The 20,070-nt window shown below is 37.5% G+C and overlaps 1 protein-coding gene across 2 annotated transcripts in view; it reads left to right on the top strand.

Annotated features, from left to right (window-relative positions):
- NUBPL (NUBP iron-sulfur cluster assembly factor, mitochondrial) overlaps window positions 1–20,070 on the top strand; it is an 87,057-nt gene that overhangs the window by 17,359 nt on the left and 49,628 nt on the right. The window contains exons 5-7 of one of the 2 annotated variants that reach the window (XM_054200871.1): window positions 12,350–12,392; window positions 13,097–13,135; window positions 13,226–13,316. In XM_054200871.1, coding sequence (XP_054056846.1) covers window positions 12,350–12,392; window positions 13,097–13,135; window positions 13,226–13,316 — 173 coding nt within the window. Of the gene's footprint in view, window positions 1–12,349; window positions 12,393–13,095; window positions 13,136–13,225; window positions 13,317–20,070 lie in introns of both variants that reach the window. The other variant, XM_054200873.1, reaches the window with a different exon arrangement.

Here is a 20,070-nt window from a genome sequence, read left to right as displayed (position 1 = left end):
TTTCTTGCTGTCTTCTTTGTAGAGGGTTGAGCATGGGCCACTCATTGCTCCTTCCTTGGTGTGGCACAGAAGGGATGCAAACAGAAGATGAAGACAGAGTATTTTTTAATTTTCTTATTTTTAGTAATGAGGTTGATTTCAAAGCTAGCTTGTACAACTAGGAGCCTATTGAGAGTCATCTTTTTTTATTTTATTTTGGTCCACAGGCTTTGTGAATTTCATGGATTATTACTAGAGACACTGAAAAGGGTAGCTAGGAAAGAAAGGTTATTGTCAGTAGTTTTAAACTTGCTATACAGGATCCCACTATAGAAGACCTCCAAATTAAAAAACAAAAAACAGTGGTATAGGGGAAAAAAAAGACTTATCTAGGAAATAAGGGAAGGATCATTACAGTAGCTTGTATAAAATGCCATTTAAATGATTGTGCTTGATCTCTCTTTCTTAAGCCAAACACACCAGGCCACGATTCATTTTTATTTGAAGTTGTGTATTTAGGAATGCAGAGGTGGAGACTTCACTACCAGTAGATAAAGACCATGGGCAAAACTCTAGATTTTCCTTGTGCTAGGAAGGATTCTCGTCAGGGGAAAAGTAAATTCAGGTAGAAGAATCTGGAGAGAAATAATGAAAACTTAAACTAGAAAGGTTGCATCAAGTGAGTTTACCATTCAGAAGTTTAACTTCCGCCCAGATCAGCCAAGGGTGAAACTGAAGAATGGCTTTATCTTGATACTCTGTTCATGTGATGCTTGGGTGTAAAGGATTGTGATTTTTTTGAGGGTGGTAGGGACACTGAGGCGACAGGATTTGTTTAATGCTTTGTTTTGCCCATCCTGTGATAAACTGCATGTAATTCTAACAATTAAAGCCATGTAACCACAGATGAAAGCAGTCCCGCACTATAACACCTGGCCTACACATTAAAAAGTACTGGGATCCTATTGAAGGAAGTACAAACTGGCAATACCTGTTGACAGGGAGGGATCAAGGACATGTACCAGTTCAAACAAGACATAAAAGGGCTTCAGTAAAATAATCAACTGTAAATGCCCATTAATGTTTGTTGGCAGTAATTGCTGGGTAAAAGGGAAGTTAAATATCCTTTCCACTTTCTTTCATGCCACAATCTTTCCTTATTTACTCTGCTATTGTTGTAAAATATCCATTTGTTAACTGATGTTAATTTGTGCACATGCATGGATGTTGCGGTGGTGGTTGTTCTTTATGGTCTCACTTGGTATAAAGCATGCAGAATGAAACACTGCCAGCGTTTTTAAAGGGTGGTTATTGAGCTTGCAACGTTAGGCTCTGAAAAAGTAATAAGTGGCAAACTTAGGGTGTCTTATAAGGAGACAGAATTTTAATTATATGCCTATACCCTGTACACTGAATAAAGAAAAAGTAATGTATTTCCGTGTATGAATGCGCTGCATGTGCTTATACAGGCAACTGTCAAACCGAGTACTCTCTAGACTTAAGTGCCTGCCTTACAAATACAGACTTCACTTAGATTAATTTCGAAGAGAAGAGAGTATGTGGTTTTGTTTATTGGGTTTCTGTTTTATTTTTTGAAGTCAAGGCAAATTCTGTTGTGTAATAACTAACTAACTAAACCCTCTCATGCATCATCAGTCAGTTTGACTTCCTGATACAAATTGAAGTATTCTTGCATTGTCTTGTACTTTGGACCCCGTTGAGGGATTACGTCATACAGGCTGTGTTTTCCTGTAACAGATTTCTTTTGCTATGAATTTTGCATTTGAAATGCATTCTGCCATATGAACATAAAAGGGACTATGTTGTTGTGTTCTTCATATCTCTCCTCTTTTCCTTTTTATGTGATGTTGACTTTTTCCTTTCCAAAGGTGATCAGGTCAAAATTTGATTCTCTATATTTTTTTTTTTCTTACTGCTTGAAAAATTGGTTAGATAACTTTGTACTTCTTATACATTTTGCTATGTATTTTAAGTTGCCTGGTCTATTTCATATGGTCATACAAATTAACTTGCTAGGAATGCAAGAATTTAGGAGTATATTCAGTCAGATATTAGGGCAGCTCAATTCTGTTTGTATATAAATTTCAGTGACTGTAGATATCTTGAGTATACAGCTGAGAATTCACTATAAGCTTTTGTCTTAACATGTTTTGAGTGTTGTTAAAAATACGGAATTCAATGTAATAGAAAGAAATTGGAGGATTTCCCTGAATTGAAATTGCTGCTGTTACCTTGTAAGCACCAACAGTTTTATCACTAAAATATATTCTTTTTACTTCTGTGTGGAATGTACAAGCAAATATTATCAGGATTTAAGAACATACCTTATTTTCTAACTGACATAAAATGAATTTGTGTATTTCAAAAGCTTGGCGCATCACACAAGTCTACTGAGAAACTCATGTAGTAACTCAGTATGAATGGTAACAGGATAGAATTTGTATTTCAGGAATTCTGTTCACTTCTCTGTGCACTTTTAACTCTTGAGTCGATGAAGCTGTAGAGTAACAATAATGAAAATGTTGGCAAAGTAGCTGACATTAAGATGATTTCATTATGAAAACAAATTTGGAGGACATAGGAAGCGTTAATTGTGAGCTGAGTGACAGATAGGATAAGCTTGCAAGGAAGTGATCCATCATAGGTGCGTGTATATATATATATATGAAGTGTATATATAGGTGTATATATAAATGTATAGATATAAAAATATGTGTTACCCTTGTATTTTGGTATAATGAGGTTTAGTGTTATTTTAATATTTCTCACTTCATCTTCAAGAATAAAACATAAACTCTGAACTAATATTGTTTTATACAGTAATTGGGCAACAGTTCTGTGTTCAAGACGTGCATTAACAATGTACACATAACAGTAAGTCAATTAAAAATATTTTAATAGCATATCATCAAAAATTATCCTTATAGTCTATTGCTGTCTTCAGTGTGAGGCCTGGATTTGAAAATGAATCTGTAGAGTAATCCTATGAGGTTCTGAGCACTCTTCGCACTCTTTGGTTTCTATTTCTTTTCTCACATGTAACAGTTGAAAAGGGATTAGGGATGCCCAGTACCATACAGAATAAATCTGTGCACCAATTATCGCTTCTGAATAGAAATTATTATAGTTATGCTATAATTTAAGTTTTCAAAATGAATTAAGACTTCTTAGGGAGGAGAGAGTCTTTACAAATGGAAGATACTCCGTTAATTTAATTTTGCAAACTGTAGTACATTGGAAAGCCTGCTAAGATTTAGTAGGCTATCATTCAAAATACTTTAACAAAATGGTCAGCGAAATACTGGTTAATAAGTTCACAACTGAACTTAATTAGCTAATGGAGGATTATCTAACTGCGGAATAGATATTAACATCAGCTACAACTTATACACAGGGCAATGCTTATAACACAAGTAACAAAAGCATTACCTTTTATTCTTTCCCCAAATAATTTACCTAAAAGTCGTTTTCTGGCTTAGTGAACTGCATAATTTCTGTGTTTTTTCTTTTTTTTTTTTTTAAAATCTACCATTAAAAATAGTTGGCAGAGAGTAAAAGCTATTATGTTGCCAAAAAGATATTGCCGTTTTGCCAGATAAATAAAACATTTCTTCACTTAATTTAAATGATTATGAAGGTTTTGGTGGGGTTTTTTCTTTATGACAGTTGAATGCTCTTTTAATATTTCAAACCTTTGTGGCCATTTTATGATATCCTCAGTGTCTTTTTTATTTCTTAATTAAATAGTATGGTCAAAAGATCATCAGTGGGCATCTGTTTTCAAAATTTGGGGTAAAAAGTAATTTTTGAGAGAAAGCTAATTGTAGTTGTGTCCAGCCCCATTGAGACTAATAGTATTGCAGGAGCTATGGAAATGAAATTAGTGGTAAAAATCTGGAGTCAGAAATGGACACTTGCATTATTTCACTGGGACACATTTACAAGTCTGCTACCCTTTAGACTGTGGATAGCAGAATCTTGAAACAGCGATAATTTAAAATAGAATCTGTTGTGACTTTTTAAAGATGTCTGCTGGAAATAGCTGTATCAAGGGATTGTGGTGTATCCATTTGAGTGTTATAAATAGAACGTCTGGAGTGGACTAGTTAAATAGAGAAAATGTTACGTAGGTAGGGTAGTTATTTAGGTAACCATGAAGAAATTCTTGATCTTACATAAGGGTTTAATTTTAAAGATACAGCTTGTATTCTCAAACAAAGTTGTCTTTATCATGCTTTACCAGTGGATCATGATTAATTTAAATAAAACCTAAATTTGATTCTTTCAAAAAAATCATATTTGCCACTGCCATTACCTCTTGATTTGTGAACAAGTGATTTTTAGATTGTGTCGTCTAATGATATGCCTTATTGATTCCGTTTTGAAAGAAGTCTGAACGGAAGCCCAGTGTTTTACTTTTGGTGATGTCTTATCCCTGATTATCTGGTTGACTGAAGTAGAGTAGTCCCATGTGTCTTACATGTGAGAAAATAATTATTCAGAATGCTGTAATTAGTTGTGGCTTGTATTTTGCAGGCTCTTTCATATGTGATGAGGTAGTTGAAAATGAGAAGTATACTCAAGCGTTAAATATTTTATTCTGGACCTTGGCTATTGCCCTCAAGCCTGTAACAATTAATCTCAAACTGGATTAATTCAGCTATTGTTGAGTTCACTTGTGGAAAAAAATTGATGACCTTTACTTGGAAGGGAAAGGAGGTGGAGGGTACCCAACTCTGCAAGGAATTATTTATAGGCATGCAGTTGTTAGCTGCTGTTTAAAAAATAAAAAACTCTAGACACTTATTTATTAAAATTTTATTCTTCATTATACAGAAATTTATGCTTACAAAAAAAGTAAGGCAAAAAAGTATAAGATGGGAAATGTAATGTAGTAATTAAAGTCTCTTACTGAGAGCAGTCTTTTTTCTTAATAAATAGCAAGTAAAATTTTACTTAATGCTATGGTGATATAAATTACTGAAACACTGTAACCTGAAAAAATACATTTCAAGTACTTGAAAATGGAAGTGTATTACTCTTCATGTTGTTAATCCTGCAATGCGGTAATTATAAATGTGTTGATATGGATTATGGCTAGCAAATATTCATTCCATTATAAAGTTTACTCTTAGAGATACAAATGATTTGTCTGGTTCAACTTTTATACAAATTGGAATTAAATTGCAAAATGGTTTTATTATAGTAACATGATAGATACACTTTTCATTGTACATACATAAACAAAAGAAATGATTATTTTTTTTGTTTGTACACTGAACACATTTACCTTTCTGCTTATTTCAGAGGAATAACTTTCCATCCCTCTTCTCTGCTAGAAGTAAAATTAAAGAAATGTAACTGTTTCTCACTATTTTTACCTTGCAGTTTCACTTTCATGCTTTTTTCTCTGTGAGTTTCTTGCTGTATTTTCCCTCTTTCCTTACCCTTCTCTACAGTACAATGGAGTGGTTTTTCAGAATAAAGAAATGAAGTGGAAAACGTCAAAAATAGAAAAAAATATATTCTAATCCTTGCCCTATAGTGACGAGAGGCTAAAAGTGACAGAGTTTAAAAGCTAGCATCTCTTTCCTTTGCCTTAGTTTATGATCATAATCTTGTAGAGTACATAGAAGTTCACTTTACAAGTGGTGAATGAAATTAGAATAAAATCACAGCATGATGTATGAGGGGATTCATGTGAAATCCAAAAGGGAATATTTAACATACACAGAAACGCATGTTTTCTTAAAGTGGAGAATCAACAAGTTTACTGTAGTTGTCATCTGTCATCAGTGTCCAGGTGGTTTTCTTTATTAATTTTTTTTTTTAAATTACACATTTGAACATTTTTTTCTTCCATGCATTTTCACCTGCAGTTCTTTTTTTGGGTCTTGATTACAACACTTAACCTAAAAAAGGCTGAATCAACTCAAATGTATTGAGTTCCATAGCTTTGCTTTGAGGGCAATGAAAGTGCCTAGTTAACTGCAGTGTTTTTTTGAAGTTAGATCTTGAATGGAAGGTAAATGTGTGGGGAGTGTCCTGCCTCTCCCTGTTCTGCTTGAGTGTTGTCTGTCACACTGCTGTGTGACTGACCTGGGCACTGCCCCTCACGCAGAAGCAAGTCAGTGCTTCAGGTAAGGTGAACCTTCCCCAGAGGTTTTGTGTGTCAGGACGGAAGCCTTGAAATGAACGTTTTATTAGTCTATTTCATTCCTTGTGGGTATAACGAACTAAAAGAACCCACCCAAATTAGCCTAATAAAGCTTTTGATCCACTATAAATAAACTGTTTGGGCTCCATGGGGATCTGAGGGCTTTGCAAAATGTGGGTTATTTTAGTGATTGTAAGGAAGGTGCCTGTGATGGAAGGTAGTGGCAAGATGCTTAAAACTACTCCTGTGTTTTTATTCCAAATCTAACAAGTCAGCAATGCTTTAAAATGTGACAAGGATATGACTAAATCACTCTGCTGTTTACTTGTGCCAAACTTCCTTTAGAAGTACAATCTTCCAGCAAGCAATTAGTTCTTTTGCTTCTAGGTAGAATTGATGAAGTCATATCTGCAAAACAGTTCCATTAATGAAAAATCTTTTACAGCGCTTTGTTTCCTCTGCAGTCTTTCAGGAGGAATAAAAGTGGAAAACCTACTCAGGTAATGGGATTGGTAGACTGACTAAATATGAGAAGCAAATCTTTTGGAAAAAGCCGTGTTTCTCTATGCATTTGTTTCTTAAAGTTGAACTGTGAGCATTGAAGAACGCTCTGAGTCTCATTGCGAGTTTGCTTTGGTTTAAGTATTTGTGATTTCTTCGTGGTTAGATAACACTGTTAGTGTGGGGTATAATGGGAAATGCAGCCTTCCTTGTGTGGAGCTCTTCAGGCTTAAAATACAAATTGCCATGCTTCTGGAGCAATCCTGCAAATAAACTTATAACAGTGTGAAATCGAGCTTGAAGTCTCAATTAGTCTGTTACTTGCCATAGAATATTCTGGGCTTCTGGCATAAGCGGTTAAAACAATGATTACAGTTAAAACAATGATTTAAAATTTGTGACTCTTGACTAACCTTCTCTTGGCGACAGCATCCTTTCCAGTCTGACATAGGTTGGTGTCTCTGTGTTTTATTGAGGGATACCCTGGGTCCCTGTTGCTGTTTGTCCTCCTCCCCTCTGCCGCCTTTCTTTTCCCTTTACTGCAGTGTGGGTGCAATTCACTTGCCTTTGCTTAGGAAACAACTACTGCTGTGAACATGCTGGAGTATGGTGTGTGGCATCTAGCTGCCCCTTCAGAAGATATGCTAGCCTTGTACAAATCTCGGCTCCCTAAGGCATCCAGAGTGGCAGGAAAAATCTATATTTACACAAGTAAAGCCCAACCTTTTTGTTAATCTTCTGTCCTGTGTCGTCTTCCTTCTTTCTCCTGTTGTGGGAAACCCTGTACTGTCTGAAGTCTTTGTGTCCTTAACTGGAATCCAGATCCTCCCATTACAGGACACTGATCGTATGAGGTGACTTTCAAAATAAACAGCAAATAAGTTCCTTATACTTCTACATAGTGACAGCCATAGGAGAATTACTGTTTACTGTGCCGTGTAAGTTGAAGTCCTAACTGCGATTGTGATAGAGTATGCTGTAGTCACTGCAGCATGAAATTGTATGCAATTAAAAACCAGATGATGCAGGAATTTTTGGGATTTTACAAGTGACCATGCTGAAAATCTGTTTCAGCTTGTCTGTATGTATGGCACGTTAATTGAGTTTGTCTCAGATAATCTTGTTTAATGTACTGGAATCCACAGACTATTCTGTGATGTCTCTCTCTGACTGGCATGGTGGCTCTGTGTTGCGTTGTGCCGTACATCTTCTGTGTTTCAGGCAGTGAGATGTCACTGAGATGTGAGGAGGTGGAAAATAGCAATTAGTCATGAAAATCTCAGCTAGTGATGAGCTGTGCAAACAGCAGCAGAACCTTTAGCTTTTGTGTAAACTATGAAGAAGCACCAACTTGCTCAAATTTTGATAAATGTATGCAGAGGAGTTACAGTATGGATTTTATTCAAATAACATACTATCAAAGATGAAGGAATACTTATGAGCTATTCGGAAATACACTTTTAGAGTTGCTGCTTTAATGCTTAAGTGTGAGATGCTAAAATGTTATTCAGAGAAGCAGGTATTATAGACAATACGTAGTGTAACTTTCTGTAGCTTTTTCTGTTGTACACTGTGCCTCAGTTTGTTTTTTACGATTTTAATTTTTTCAGTTATATTTGGGAGTTTCAAGGGAAAATATGTAATTTTAGCAGTGCACCTAAACTGTTTAGTTGTCCTAGGTGTTTGAGTTGTGTGTTACATGCTTTCCAACATTGGAGATGCTGTACGTGGAGCCATGTCTCTGCTAGAGCATCAGACCTTGGGGGAACACGGTATAAGTCTCCAAATCCACAGGATTCTTGACTTATCTAGAGCAAGTTTCAAAGTTCAGGTCTTGATTCACTCATGTGTAACATGAGATACTAATTCCCTACCTGAGAAGCATGTTGTTAGGTAAAAATGTTCGGTTTGGGTGCATGGGTGTTACAGAAACAGGGCTTGTATGAAAATTAACAATTAGGAAACAGGTGCATTCGGAGCATAGCCCAGAGCTTGCAGTCGTGTCTGTGCTGGCAAACGCTTCTGCAGTAGTGGTGTCTTTAGAAACATTTGGAAATCTGCATGCGAAGGTCAGCAGGTTGTTTCTGACTGGAAAATCATACAATTGTTCTACTTTTTGATAGATTTAGCTATTGATGTCCCATCTTAGAACAACTTAAAAGCACCACATTCCTGCTCAATGGCCAAAATCCAGTTAGGACACACAGGTGACTTCCACTATTAAGATTTTTTTGGAAGACAAACATTGAGTAAAATAATTGGTTATCATTCTAGGAAGTCTCTGATCTTTCATTATAGAGGCAAGTTCCAAAAATAGCTGAGTACAATAGGAAATCTTTAACGGAGGAATATCTGAGCTTCCAGTGTTTTCATCTCGTGTTTCAATATTTTCTTGCCTTTGAAATGGTAAAGAAAAAACAACAACCCACCCCTTAATTCAGGCTCTGAGCAACTCCTCTGCATTAGTGCTCACTCAGTCAGTAAGCTCAAAATAGATTTGCTAGGGTGTTGCACGATCCACTGTACTCATATTTAATAATTATAAGCTACCTTTGCTTTTCTTAAACAGCGTGGTGCCTCCTGAGGAGGTGTAGTATAACACCACAGTCTTCTGGAATAATGATCTTTACTTACCTGATGAGATAAGACTGAATGTAAGCCTTTGCTTCCTCTAATGTATCAGTCAACAGACCTCTTCTGAAAATTAAGCCAAGAGTTTATATGTCTCCTTGTGGTTTAACCCCAGCCAGCAACTAAGCACCACACACCCACAGCGGGATGGGGAGAGAATCGGAAGGGTGAAAGTGCAAAAACTCGTGGGTTGAGGTAAAGACAGTTTATTAGGAAAAGCAAAAGCTGTGTGTGCAAACAAAGCAAAATAAAGAATTCATTCCCTACTTCCCATCGGCGGGCAGGTGTTCAGCTGTCTCCAGGAAAGCAGGGCTCCATCACGCGTAATGGTTACTTAGGATGACAAACGCCATAACTCCAAATGTCCCCCCCTTCATTCTTCCTTCCACAGCTTTTATTGCTGAGCATGACACCACGTGGTATGGGATATCCCTTTGGTCAGTTGGGGTCAGCTGTCCCAGCTGAGTCCCCTCCCAACTTCTTGTGCACCCTCAGCCTGCTCGCTGGTGGGGCAGCGTGGGAAGCAGAAAACGTCTTGATGCTCTGCAGGCATTGCTCAGCAATAACTAAAATATCTCTGTGTTACCATCACTGTTTTCATCACAAATCCAAAGCATAGCACCATGCGAGCTACTATGAAGAAAAGTAACTCTATCCCAGCTAAAACCACGTATATAGCTCTGTACGTACTTTCTGTGCAGCACTAACCTATGGCCACCACTGAACAGCTATGTCAGGCTATCTACAGAAAAAGAATGGAGTAACTCAGATACCTCCTCAGGATAGTCTGCAAGGCTTGCTTTTTCTGGGGAAAAAGTTGAAAAAAAAAAAAAAAGTAATTACGAAATGTAGAAGATCCATCCTAACGACTTCAACATTGTTCTTCCCCATGTAACAACCCAGCCTTCAGACCAGTCCTAGAACTCCTTTAATCAGCAATCTGCTGTAATGCTTCCAGGAATTAGCTTGTGTCTGTCTTGTCTAGTGCCCTGCTTGTAGCCGACCAGAAAACACGTTTTATTGACATTTCATTGGTGCTCTGTTGATCTTATTGATCTGATTTTGTATGTTCAGAGAAAACAAAGCACCCTTTTATTTAGGGCCATCAAGCTTACTGAAAAGTTGTAAACAAGGATATTTTATTGATTTCTTAGCGTAGGTGGCATAGTATTGCTGTGTGTTGCGATTTTAAGAAATCTGTTTTGTTGCGTGTTGGATTTTTGGAGCTGTGTGGTGGGTGTCTGATAACAGAGAAGGAAGCATTAGCTCTACTCTGAAAGCAATGGGAATTAGAGGTGTTACTGAGATCTCATTAAGCTAAATCTTCTTTACATGTTATGTCTTAGAAGATCTTCACGAGACCCAGGACGAAGGAGGAGGAATGCCTGTTGATTTTGATGAGACAAGGGTTATTACCAGAGCCCACTGAAGCACTTTAGATTTGAGATAGTCTTAAGAATGCTTTTTAGCAGTAGGCAAACAGTGGGGTGCTCTGCAATATTTTGTATTACTTTGAGAATATGCAGAACATCATAGCCAGAATATGCAGCAGGTTGTGAATTGTTCATGTGCATTGTATAAATTTGATTAAATTTTGCTGCTCAGAGCAGTTTATAGTCCTTGTTGTTAACCAAAGAAAATAAGATCCAGTTTTCATAAAACGAAACTCTACCGTTGAGAAATAAACAGTGCACATGTTTTAACAACAGAGGCGCCCCTTTGGCTGCTCTGTAGGTCAGTGTTTGTGTACTTGCAGCAGCTCTCCTGTTTTACCCACTGAGGTGAAGGAAAGGGAGATCTCTGAACATACTGTAGAGCACTTGGATTGAACTGAGAAGTGACATGGTATTTTGGTGAACTTTCTCAGAATAAATGCATCTTTTCCATTCTTCTTACCCTCCAGTTCCTGGTCCTCATGTGCTGAGTGGTCGAGGATTGGCCTCCCCTTTTTGTTTTCATTTTATCTTAAAATTGTTCCTATTTCATGGTAAAAATGAAGCAGAACTTGAATCTGCAATGATACATGATGTTGCAGCTACTTCCCCCCCCCGCCCCCCGTTTCTTTCTTTTTTAAAACCCCCTCATAGGTAAATATGTAGTCATTTTTCTCAAGACATCTAAGAGTATTTTAACTTGTGGTGGTATGTATGCTGTTTACAAGGACACCAAAGCAGTGCTTAGAGACGGCTCTAGGCTGAAGTTCAAATGTCGTCAACTTCCTTATTACAAAACTATCTTACTGCAGGGGGGATAAGTAAGACTGTGATTCCTAGAAGTGTGGTTAGACAGTGTAATGCCACCAAAATAAACCCTGACTAAACACTGAAAAGAGCTGTGCAAGTAGAGAAGAGCTGTATTAGACCGATGCAGTGCATCGGTCCAAACCTGTCTCTTTTCCAATAGCAGTTCCATACTCATTCCTGAATGCAGTAGTCGTGCAAGTGATTTGTTTAGCTTCCTATTTCGTTCTTTTTGATTTGTAAACCAAAACGCTGTGATCGGAAAAACTACATCCAATTTATTTTCGGCCATATTTCTACAAAATTACATAGCTTGAATGCCCGCTTACTTGATTGCTTGAAAGCTTTCATCTGTAGAGTTTAGCCGTTTAATTTGCATGCTCTAGGGTGTTATTTTGTCTGAATTTGGAATTCAGCTTTGAATGCACTGCATTATATTCACATTGTTTTTAATTTACTATCTCTATATATTTTACTTTGGGTGCATCAAAGGTTTCTGTCAAAATATGTATTATAATATATTTTTTATTGTTTAAAGTATTCTTTATATTTTCTGCTGGTTCCTGCCTGTGCATGCTCTTAAAATAAACCAGCTCGACCAAATAAAATTCCTTTTGTTCTTTTGTGTATGTGCATGCACCGTTTTGAGATGGGGTGTGGATCTAGATGGCAGAGACTATAAAGAGGAGTTTTTGGCTTTTGCAGGGTTTTGTTTTGAATGCATGTATTTTTTGTTTACATTCTGCTTGCTTGCCCCTTTGCCAGCGAAACGATTTATGATATTTCACCCTCCTTTTTTTCTTGACACTGGGAAGTATAGGAATATGGAGTATGACAAGGATATTACTTCTGCAATGTTCAAATAAGCATCTTTCATTCCTCCAGAAATTTTGGAAGTCCTGCAGACTTCTACCAGTCTGAAGAAATCCAGGACTTCTTACCCAAAGCTGATGACAGAATGTAGTTTAGGGGTGGCTTTACTGGGTACCTCTCCTCTGGGGTTCCAAAGCAGACTTAATACAAGGAGAAGATTTCCCCAAATCATTGGTGTGTTAGTGGGAGCAATCCTCTAATTTGTGAGATTAATGCATAGCATAGTTTAAAAAAAAAATCGAAATCCCATCGGGTTGTAGGACTTCGATTTTGTTCTGATACAGATGACTCCGCATTTAGTGAAGTATTGCAGAAGTAGGCGGCTGCCTAAATAGGAGACTTATGCCTTGCAGCATGGAGATTTCATACAAATAGATGAAGTCTTGGTTTCAGCAACACAAAGTGACATTATATTATGGGCAAATGCATTGTTATTCTGGAAAAAAATTAATGGTATCAGTAAAATGTAACAACCTAAGAAAAAGTGGGGCCAGGTTCTTGGGTAGAATAGATAAAGGTACACATATATTGAAGAGATAAGGGGGAAAATAGACAAATGCTTTTAACAGAGAGGGAAGACTGCTCTTAAAAGGAAAAAAAAATGTGTAAGCGTATTTCTTTAAAACAAACAAAACAACCCCCCCAAACAAACTCCCCCCCCAAAAAAACCCCCCTTGTTTGCTTCTGTTTTAGAAAATCTAATGAGGCCCCTTAAGAACTACGGAATTGCATGGTGAGCATATATTTTTATTTAAATCAAACTTCTTTACAGATGTATTTGTTACTGTGCTGGAAACCTTAAGTTTTTGCTTTGTTGTTTCAGCATGTCTATGGGTTTCTTGATAGAAGAGACTGCCCCGGTTGTGTGGAGGGGGCTCATGGTAATGTCAGCTGTTGAGAAATTGTTGAGACAGGTAAGGAGTCAGGAACATATTTGTGTTTCAAACTAATCGGTTATTTTAAAATGCATTTAACTAATACATGAGTATCCATGACGTTATTTCATATATTAGTGTTGAGCATTTTTTGTATCTTGGTCATCTTAAATTTTTAAGAATTTAATCTTAACTTCAGGTAAGAGGGAAAGTTGACACCTTTTGCATTTACCTGTCCCCTTCAAACTGAGCTGTTGTTCCATGCATTCGATGAGTGAGTCACCCCAATTTGCATTCCTTCTCATTCGTTTTTATGTTTCTTTATGTATTGTTAAAAAAAAAAAGGCATTTTGAAGTTGCCTAAGGATTTGAATGTATAGATATCTATGCATATCTACAGCTGTATTCCCTTATGTGCTCGTTAATTCACCAGCACTAAGAATTCTTGGATGGCATTTGACATATGACAGGTACATGAAAATCATTAGATACCATCTCTGTGTAATGCAGATAGATTGTTAGTTAATAAATTTCCTGGCATATGGAAGCGGGGCGGCTTTTTTATTTCTTGACAGATTTTTTTTTTTCCCTCTCATTGTGAATAGATCTGTGAAGTGCTAATGAGACAAACAGCTGAAAAAATGCATTAAGGTTGCATGTTTAGACTTTGAAGTGACCCAGATTGTTCACGGCTGACATCCATTCCAGGGATTTAATGTATACAGCTTGGAGATTACTAGGTTTCTGTGTGTCTTCTGTAAATGCCTCCAGATCTTGTGCTCCCTTAATGACTGAAAAGATTATTTTTTTTTTTTTCAGCCTTTTTCCATTTTTTTCTGAATTCTGCTCTAACACAGACTTTAGAATAGTGGCAATCATTGCCCTAGTCAAAAAAGCCATGTGTCTGCCAAAACTTCAGGAAGAACGTCTCTGCCTAGATTTGGCCTTTAAAAATAAGTGGTATCCATGCCAATCGCTGTGGAAGGCTGTTCTGACCTCTTTGTGTGTTGCATTGCATTGGCCAGGCTCACAAAGCCTAGAGCCTGAAACCTCGAAGGTAGAGCTAAAGTTAGCAGCTGCTGTATTGGCATACTCCACCCTGGGAGACTGAAGACTTGCAGGCGCTCCAGTGCCGTTGCTTCAATCGGTGGTATCCCCAGATGGGAAACATGTGCCAGCATCCTTGCGGAGGGTGCGGATGATGCCTTGTAATGAGCTCATTGCTCCCTAGCAACAGACGGAGCAGTTACAGGCTGGCCGATCATGCTGTAGGAACGAGACAGAGTCCATTAATGCTCTGGGCATCAGTGATGTGCCTGACAGTGCAACCTGAATTCTGAAAGAGGAAGGCTTTACAGCTAAATTTCTTCTCCCCACAAGCATTTTGCCTCCACGTTGTATTGGGTCTGGCTAAGATGGAGTAAATTTTCCCCATAGCAGCCCTCATAGTGCTGTGCTTTGTGTTGGTAGGTACAAAGGTGTTGATAACATACTGGTGTTTTGGTTACTGCTGAGCAGTGCTCACACAGCATCAAGGCTGTCTCTCCAACATTCCTACCTCACTATTAGGCTGGGGGTGGGCAAGATCTTGGGAGGGGACGTAGCTGGGACAGGTGACCCAAACTGACCAAAGGGATATTCCATACGGTATGATGTCTGAAATAAAAACAAAGAGAAAGGAGAAGGAGGGGAGCATTCGTTATTACGATGTCTGTCTTCTGGAGCAACTGCTATGCATACTGAAGCCCTGCTTCCGGGGAAGTGGGTGGATGTTACCTGATGATGGGAAGTAAAGAATAAATCTTTTGTTTTCTTTTGCTTTATTAAGCTGCTTTTATCTTGACCCGCAAGGTTTTTTTTCCATCTTATTTTCTCTCCCCTCCCATCCTACTGAGGAGGTGAGTGATGGAGTGACTTGGTGGGCAGCTGGTGTCCAGCCAAGGTCAACCCCCCACATGCTTGATGACCAAGGTAGTATTAAATCTGTGCTTGAAAAAGCCTGTTTTTATCTCCTCCTTTGAAGAAAGAAGATCACAGATCACAGGGAGAACCAGCAGGTTCTATCTCATGTACAGGTAGTTTTGAGAAAATAACTAATACATTTTCCAGACTAACACATGCTATTTTGGTTTTAAAAACTGTTATATCCCTCTGATGTAGTTACTAGTCAGTCTCAAGAAGGGGTTAATTGTAGAACCAGTAGTGTTGTAGCCTTGGACGCCTAAACAGGAGAGGACCACCGCATGCAATGATGTTTTTAAATATACTCTCATTCCATTTCATATTAGAAATAGATTTGTGATCTGTTGGGGGCTTTGAAATTTTTTCCTTGTTTTCTCTTTATCTGTTCTGGTTGGTCTTAGCTATTACCTTTTTTTTTGACAGGATAAAGTTGCTTGCAAGAGTAAAATACTTCTGCTTATATTTAACTAAAACCATATTCTTGAGAAATATCTGCTTTACCTCTATAACTACATATAAATCACCTAAATTAGCTCCCTAATCTAGATTTATGGTATAATATAAGTGTAAGGAGCTTGTGTGCATTCAGACAAGCTGATAAAATATTAAGTTCTTAAAATAGTTAATTCAACCAGATAGAAAACACAGAGGTCCCAGACTTTTGCATTAAAAACGCTGTTGGTATTTTATAATGGTGTTTATTATTAGATGGCGGAGGGTGTTTTTTGTGTTTTAAGAGCATCAAGACTGTGCATTTGCTCTGTAAATAACCGGATGCTTGTTTGGTTAACATTAGTTAACATTATAGAATCATAACTCAGTTAAATATCTCTCTATTTCAAATGCCTTGAAATTATCTGAAGTTTTGTTGTGGCTGAGAAGCGACTTCATTCACATAATTCGATGTTCTATAGGCCTGTTTACACTGCAAGGTGCTCTTTTTCTCTTGTCTGGGTTTTAACTCTTCCCATTTCCCTGCCACAGTTATCCTTATGTAAAAATTCTTTCACCTCTGTTAACAATTCCTTTGAATCTTGCCTGCCTGTAGGTGAGAGAGTATTTTTTGTTTACTTGAGTTTTTTAAAAGACAGTTCTTTTCTCTGAAGATATTGTTAACACCCAGGTAAGGAAGTTTTGATAGTTCTCCAGTGTCATCTGTAGCATTAGGCTTTTTCTATGCAGTTTTCACTTAACGTACACTTCAGGAGCTGCCTACTCTTTTGTATAGTCCCATTCAGCACTTGTTCCTTTACTCTGTGTGGTTTGACTTAGTGCTTATGGTACTTGGTTCAGATTAAACAAGCTACCCCAAAATGCATCATCTTGTTGTATTTGTTGTGCGAGTGGCTTCTGATTAACCTTTAGGCTAAGTACAGTAAGCTAATAAAGATACGAATTTTTTTGACAGTTACCTAAAGCCTGTACTTGAACAGTAATGTGTCTGAAAAGCTCTGCTCAAATAAGCGTCATGTAGACAATTAAGAACCTTAGAAATATGAAGATTATTTAAAAAAAAAAGAAAGGCAAGCAAAACTTGTTCCCTAGTTTAAACTGCGTTTGCAACAAGGATTTCAAATGGTCATCACCGCTGTCCCATACAGACTGGTATGGTAAGTTTCTAGCACCGTTCTCATTTCTGCCTGAAGACATCTTGACAGGTCAATGGCAAAGGAGCAATTAGAAGAGTGCAGGCACAATCCTGAACTGATCCGGGAGCAGCATGACGGCATTCTGTAGGTTTCGGAGTATAGTGTGGCAATTGTTCTGTCAAAAGGTTGGGGGAGAGGAAGTGGCACTGTGTTGGCTGCCAATTTAGTAGCTGCTATAGTCACAGCAGCAATACAAATGGATGGGGTTTCTTGTTTAGGCAGTAATTAGTAAAACTTTTTTAATACGAAGGATAGTAAATGTTGCTTTATCTGATCTTGTATTCTGTATGTTATTCTACATGTGTTATCAAGTTGAAATACCAGCAGAGAAGGAAAAAAAAATCAATATGCAGTGGAAAAGTCAGCTTTTATATTAAAAAAAAATCAAATAAAAGAATGGAACTACAGGTAAAAAAAAAAGGTGCATATTTCAGCATGTCGTGTTCTCCTTGTATCTTTGTGTTGTGGTTTAAGCCCAGCTGGTGGCTAGATCTACAGAGCTGCTTGCGCAGTTCTTCACCTTCCTCCAAAAGGGCAGGGAGAAGGAAAAAAGGAGAGGAAAAGGAAAAAAAACTTGTGGGTTGAGATAAAGACAGTGTAATAGCAACAATAACAGAAAAGGAAAATAATAATAACGATAGCAATAATAATGATAATAATAATGAAAAAAGTCCCTCTTACCTCCTGGTGAATTGGCACTGTCCTGAGCAGGGATTGTGGATTCCTGCCCGCCCAACCCCATTGGTATACTGAGCATGACATCTATGGTATGGAGTATTCCATTGGCCGTTCCATGGTTCTGTCTAGGCTCCTTCTCAGCTTCTATGGGAAGCTGAAAAAAGTCCTTGAAAAATACAAACATCACCTGGCAACAACTAAAACAATATGCATTATTGCCATTCCTTTCATACCAAATCTGAAACACAGTAACCACTAGAAAGAACATCAACTGTGTCCCAGCTGAAACTGGACACTTTGTGGTATCAATAGATAAAGTTGTATCACTATTAGAAGCAAGTGTTGCCTACACAACATGGATTATAGATGTCAGCAATTCTGTTAAGTGCAGGCGGTCCCCTTGGAACTAGCCCAGAAATCTGCTCTCTTTTCAAGGCAAGGATCTCTGGTTGATTAACATCCTTAACAGGATTTCTTGCCCTGATGTGACATTTTAGCCTATTTTTTTGCAGACTAGTCAGATCTTACATTGCAAGACTCTTGTATTTCTTCCTTATCATGCTCCTCTGGAGTAGCCAGAACATTTTGTGCATTGGCAGCATCCTTGGTATAGTATGGCTATAAAAGAGAGCCTCAGCACTGTTAAGTACATCGTGAGCTCTAAAGGTTCCTTAGACGTACCTGATAAGGATGAACATATTTTCCCAGAAAGACAATGAAGCTTTTCTTGGAGTGGCTCAATTCTAATGAGTCCCTAAAATACTCTTCTTATTGTCTAATTGTAAATCCTCCATCTCTTTCTTGCTGCTTCTTTTAGCAGGAGTTTAGTGTGTCTGTTTTATAGAAAGTATGTATTTAAAGAAAAAATAAGCAAAGTTTGACTGGGAGGGATATAATTGGAAAGGAAAGAATACAGAGAAGTTAGCAGAAAGCAAATTATATAAAACTTCTAATGCAGAGCAGTTGCACATTAGCAAAAGGAAATGGGGCCTTGTGCTTTGAAGCATGGACAGGCATTATCCCCTGTAGATTGATGTTGAAAACCATAAATTCATCAGAATAGTGATAAAAATTATTTTTTTTAGCTCAACCCAAAGCTGAATAGTGCTGTAGTCTGAAGATCCAGTCTTGTCCTCTAAAAAGACTTTAACTCAGTTTATGTGGTTATTGCAATTGTACATAATTTTGAAAGTTTGGCTAGAGGTGGAGCTTTTGTGTACTACTTTGCTTCTGAAGCTGTCTTCTACTAAGAGAACCGCTTTGAAACCAGCACTTGCCAGAGGTAATGGTGGTAATATTTATATAGTAGAGTGTGTATGTGTGAATATACATGTGTGTACTCAAGCCTTTTTTGTAGCATAATTCTGTGCTGCTTAGTTACTATACATAAGTAGTTGTAGAGTATCGTAAATTATTAGGAATAAGGAAGATGCAGACAGATGGATAAATTGTCTTTGAAATATTGAGCTGCCTGTGGGTTGTGAGGTTTGCCATTGACTGTTTGCTGTGCATGTTCTGTGCAGCAAAATGTTCTTTATATGGTGTCTGTAGACATCAGTCTGATCTCATTTATCATGGGTGTTTATAACACACTGTGTTAAATCTCATAAATTTTTCAGCATATAAATTTTCACAGTTTTGCACTGTGTTGTTTGCCTGGGTGTATAAATAGATTTCTTACAAACAGAACAATGGAAAAACTAGAGGAAACCATTCCAAATTAGAAGGGATGATGTATATTTGGTTTGGAAGCAGTACACGACAAGAACATTGTCAGTAAGTTAGTTAGGTACTACATGCTGAGCTGTCTGCCTGATTGATTGGTTTACTAAGAGTTGCCCTTTGGCTTCTGTTTGTGTCCATATACTGTCTTTTGCCTTACATTTTTGGGACTATGGAAATTTCATTCTGTGTTTATACAGTTCAGCACTGTAGTGAGTTATCATTTCCTGAGAGGTGCATAGAAATACAAAGGCTAGTATTTACAATATCCAAGTAAATCTAAAATTTTTCTTTTGACACTTTTTCATATTTATGAAATAAATTTATTATATACTTTTTTCTATTCAGCACAATATATTTTGTTTCATGTTCCCAAAGTATTTGTGTGTGTCAGTGATATGTGTTAAGAATGCCTAAGATAATTGGAAATGTATCACTGGCATTCACCACAACTGATATTCATCAAAACCTAAATGTCTTTTGCAGGTATATGCACAATTGCTTAACTTCTGATGGTATATGCTACCTTGCATATATATTCTCCAGCAAAGAGCCATGAGGGCGATAAGGGGGATGAAGCATATAGTATGTGAAGAGACACTGAGGGAACTGGGTTTTTTTTGGTTTTGAGAAGGTTGAAGGGAGAATAGAACTGCTGTCTTCAACTACCTAATGGATATGTACAGAGAAGATGAAGGTAGTTGCTTCCTGGGTATGCGTAGTGATGGCACAAGAGGTAATGAATGCAAGTTGCACTATATAATAAGAAATATGAGGGGTTG

The sequence above is a fragment of the Rissa tridactyla genome, chromosome 4 (genome assembly GCF_028500815.1).
Source record: "Rissa tridactyla isolate bRisTri1 chromosome 4, bRisTri1.patW.cur.20221130, whole genome shotgun sequence".
In the NCBI taxonomy this organism is placed as follows: domain Eukaryota; kingdom Metazoa; phylum Chordata; class Aves; order Charadriiformes; family Laridae; genus Rissa; species Rissa tridactyla.
Note: the sequence above shows the minus strand (reverse complement) of the source record. Positions and strands in the feature narration are given on the sequence as shown.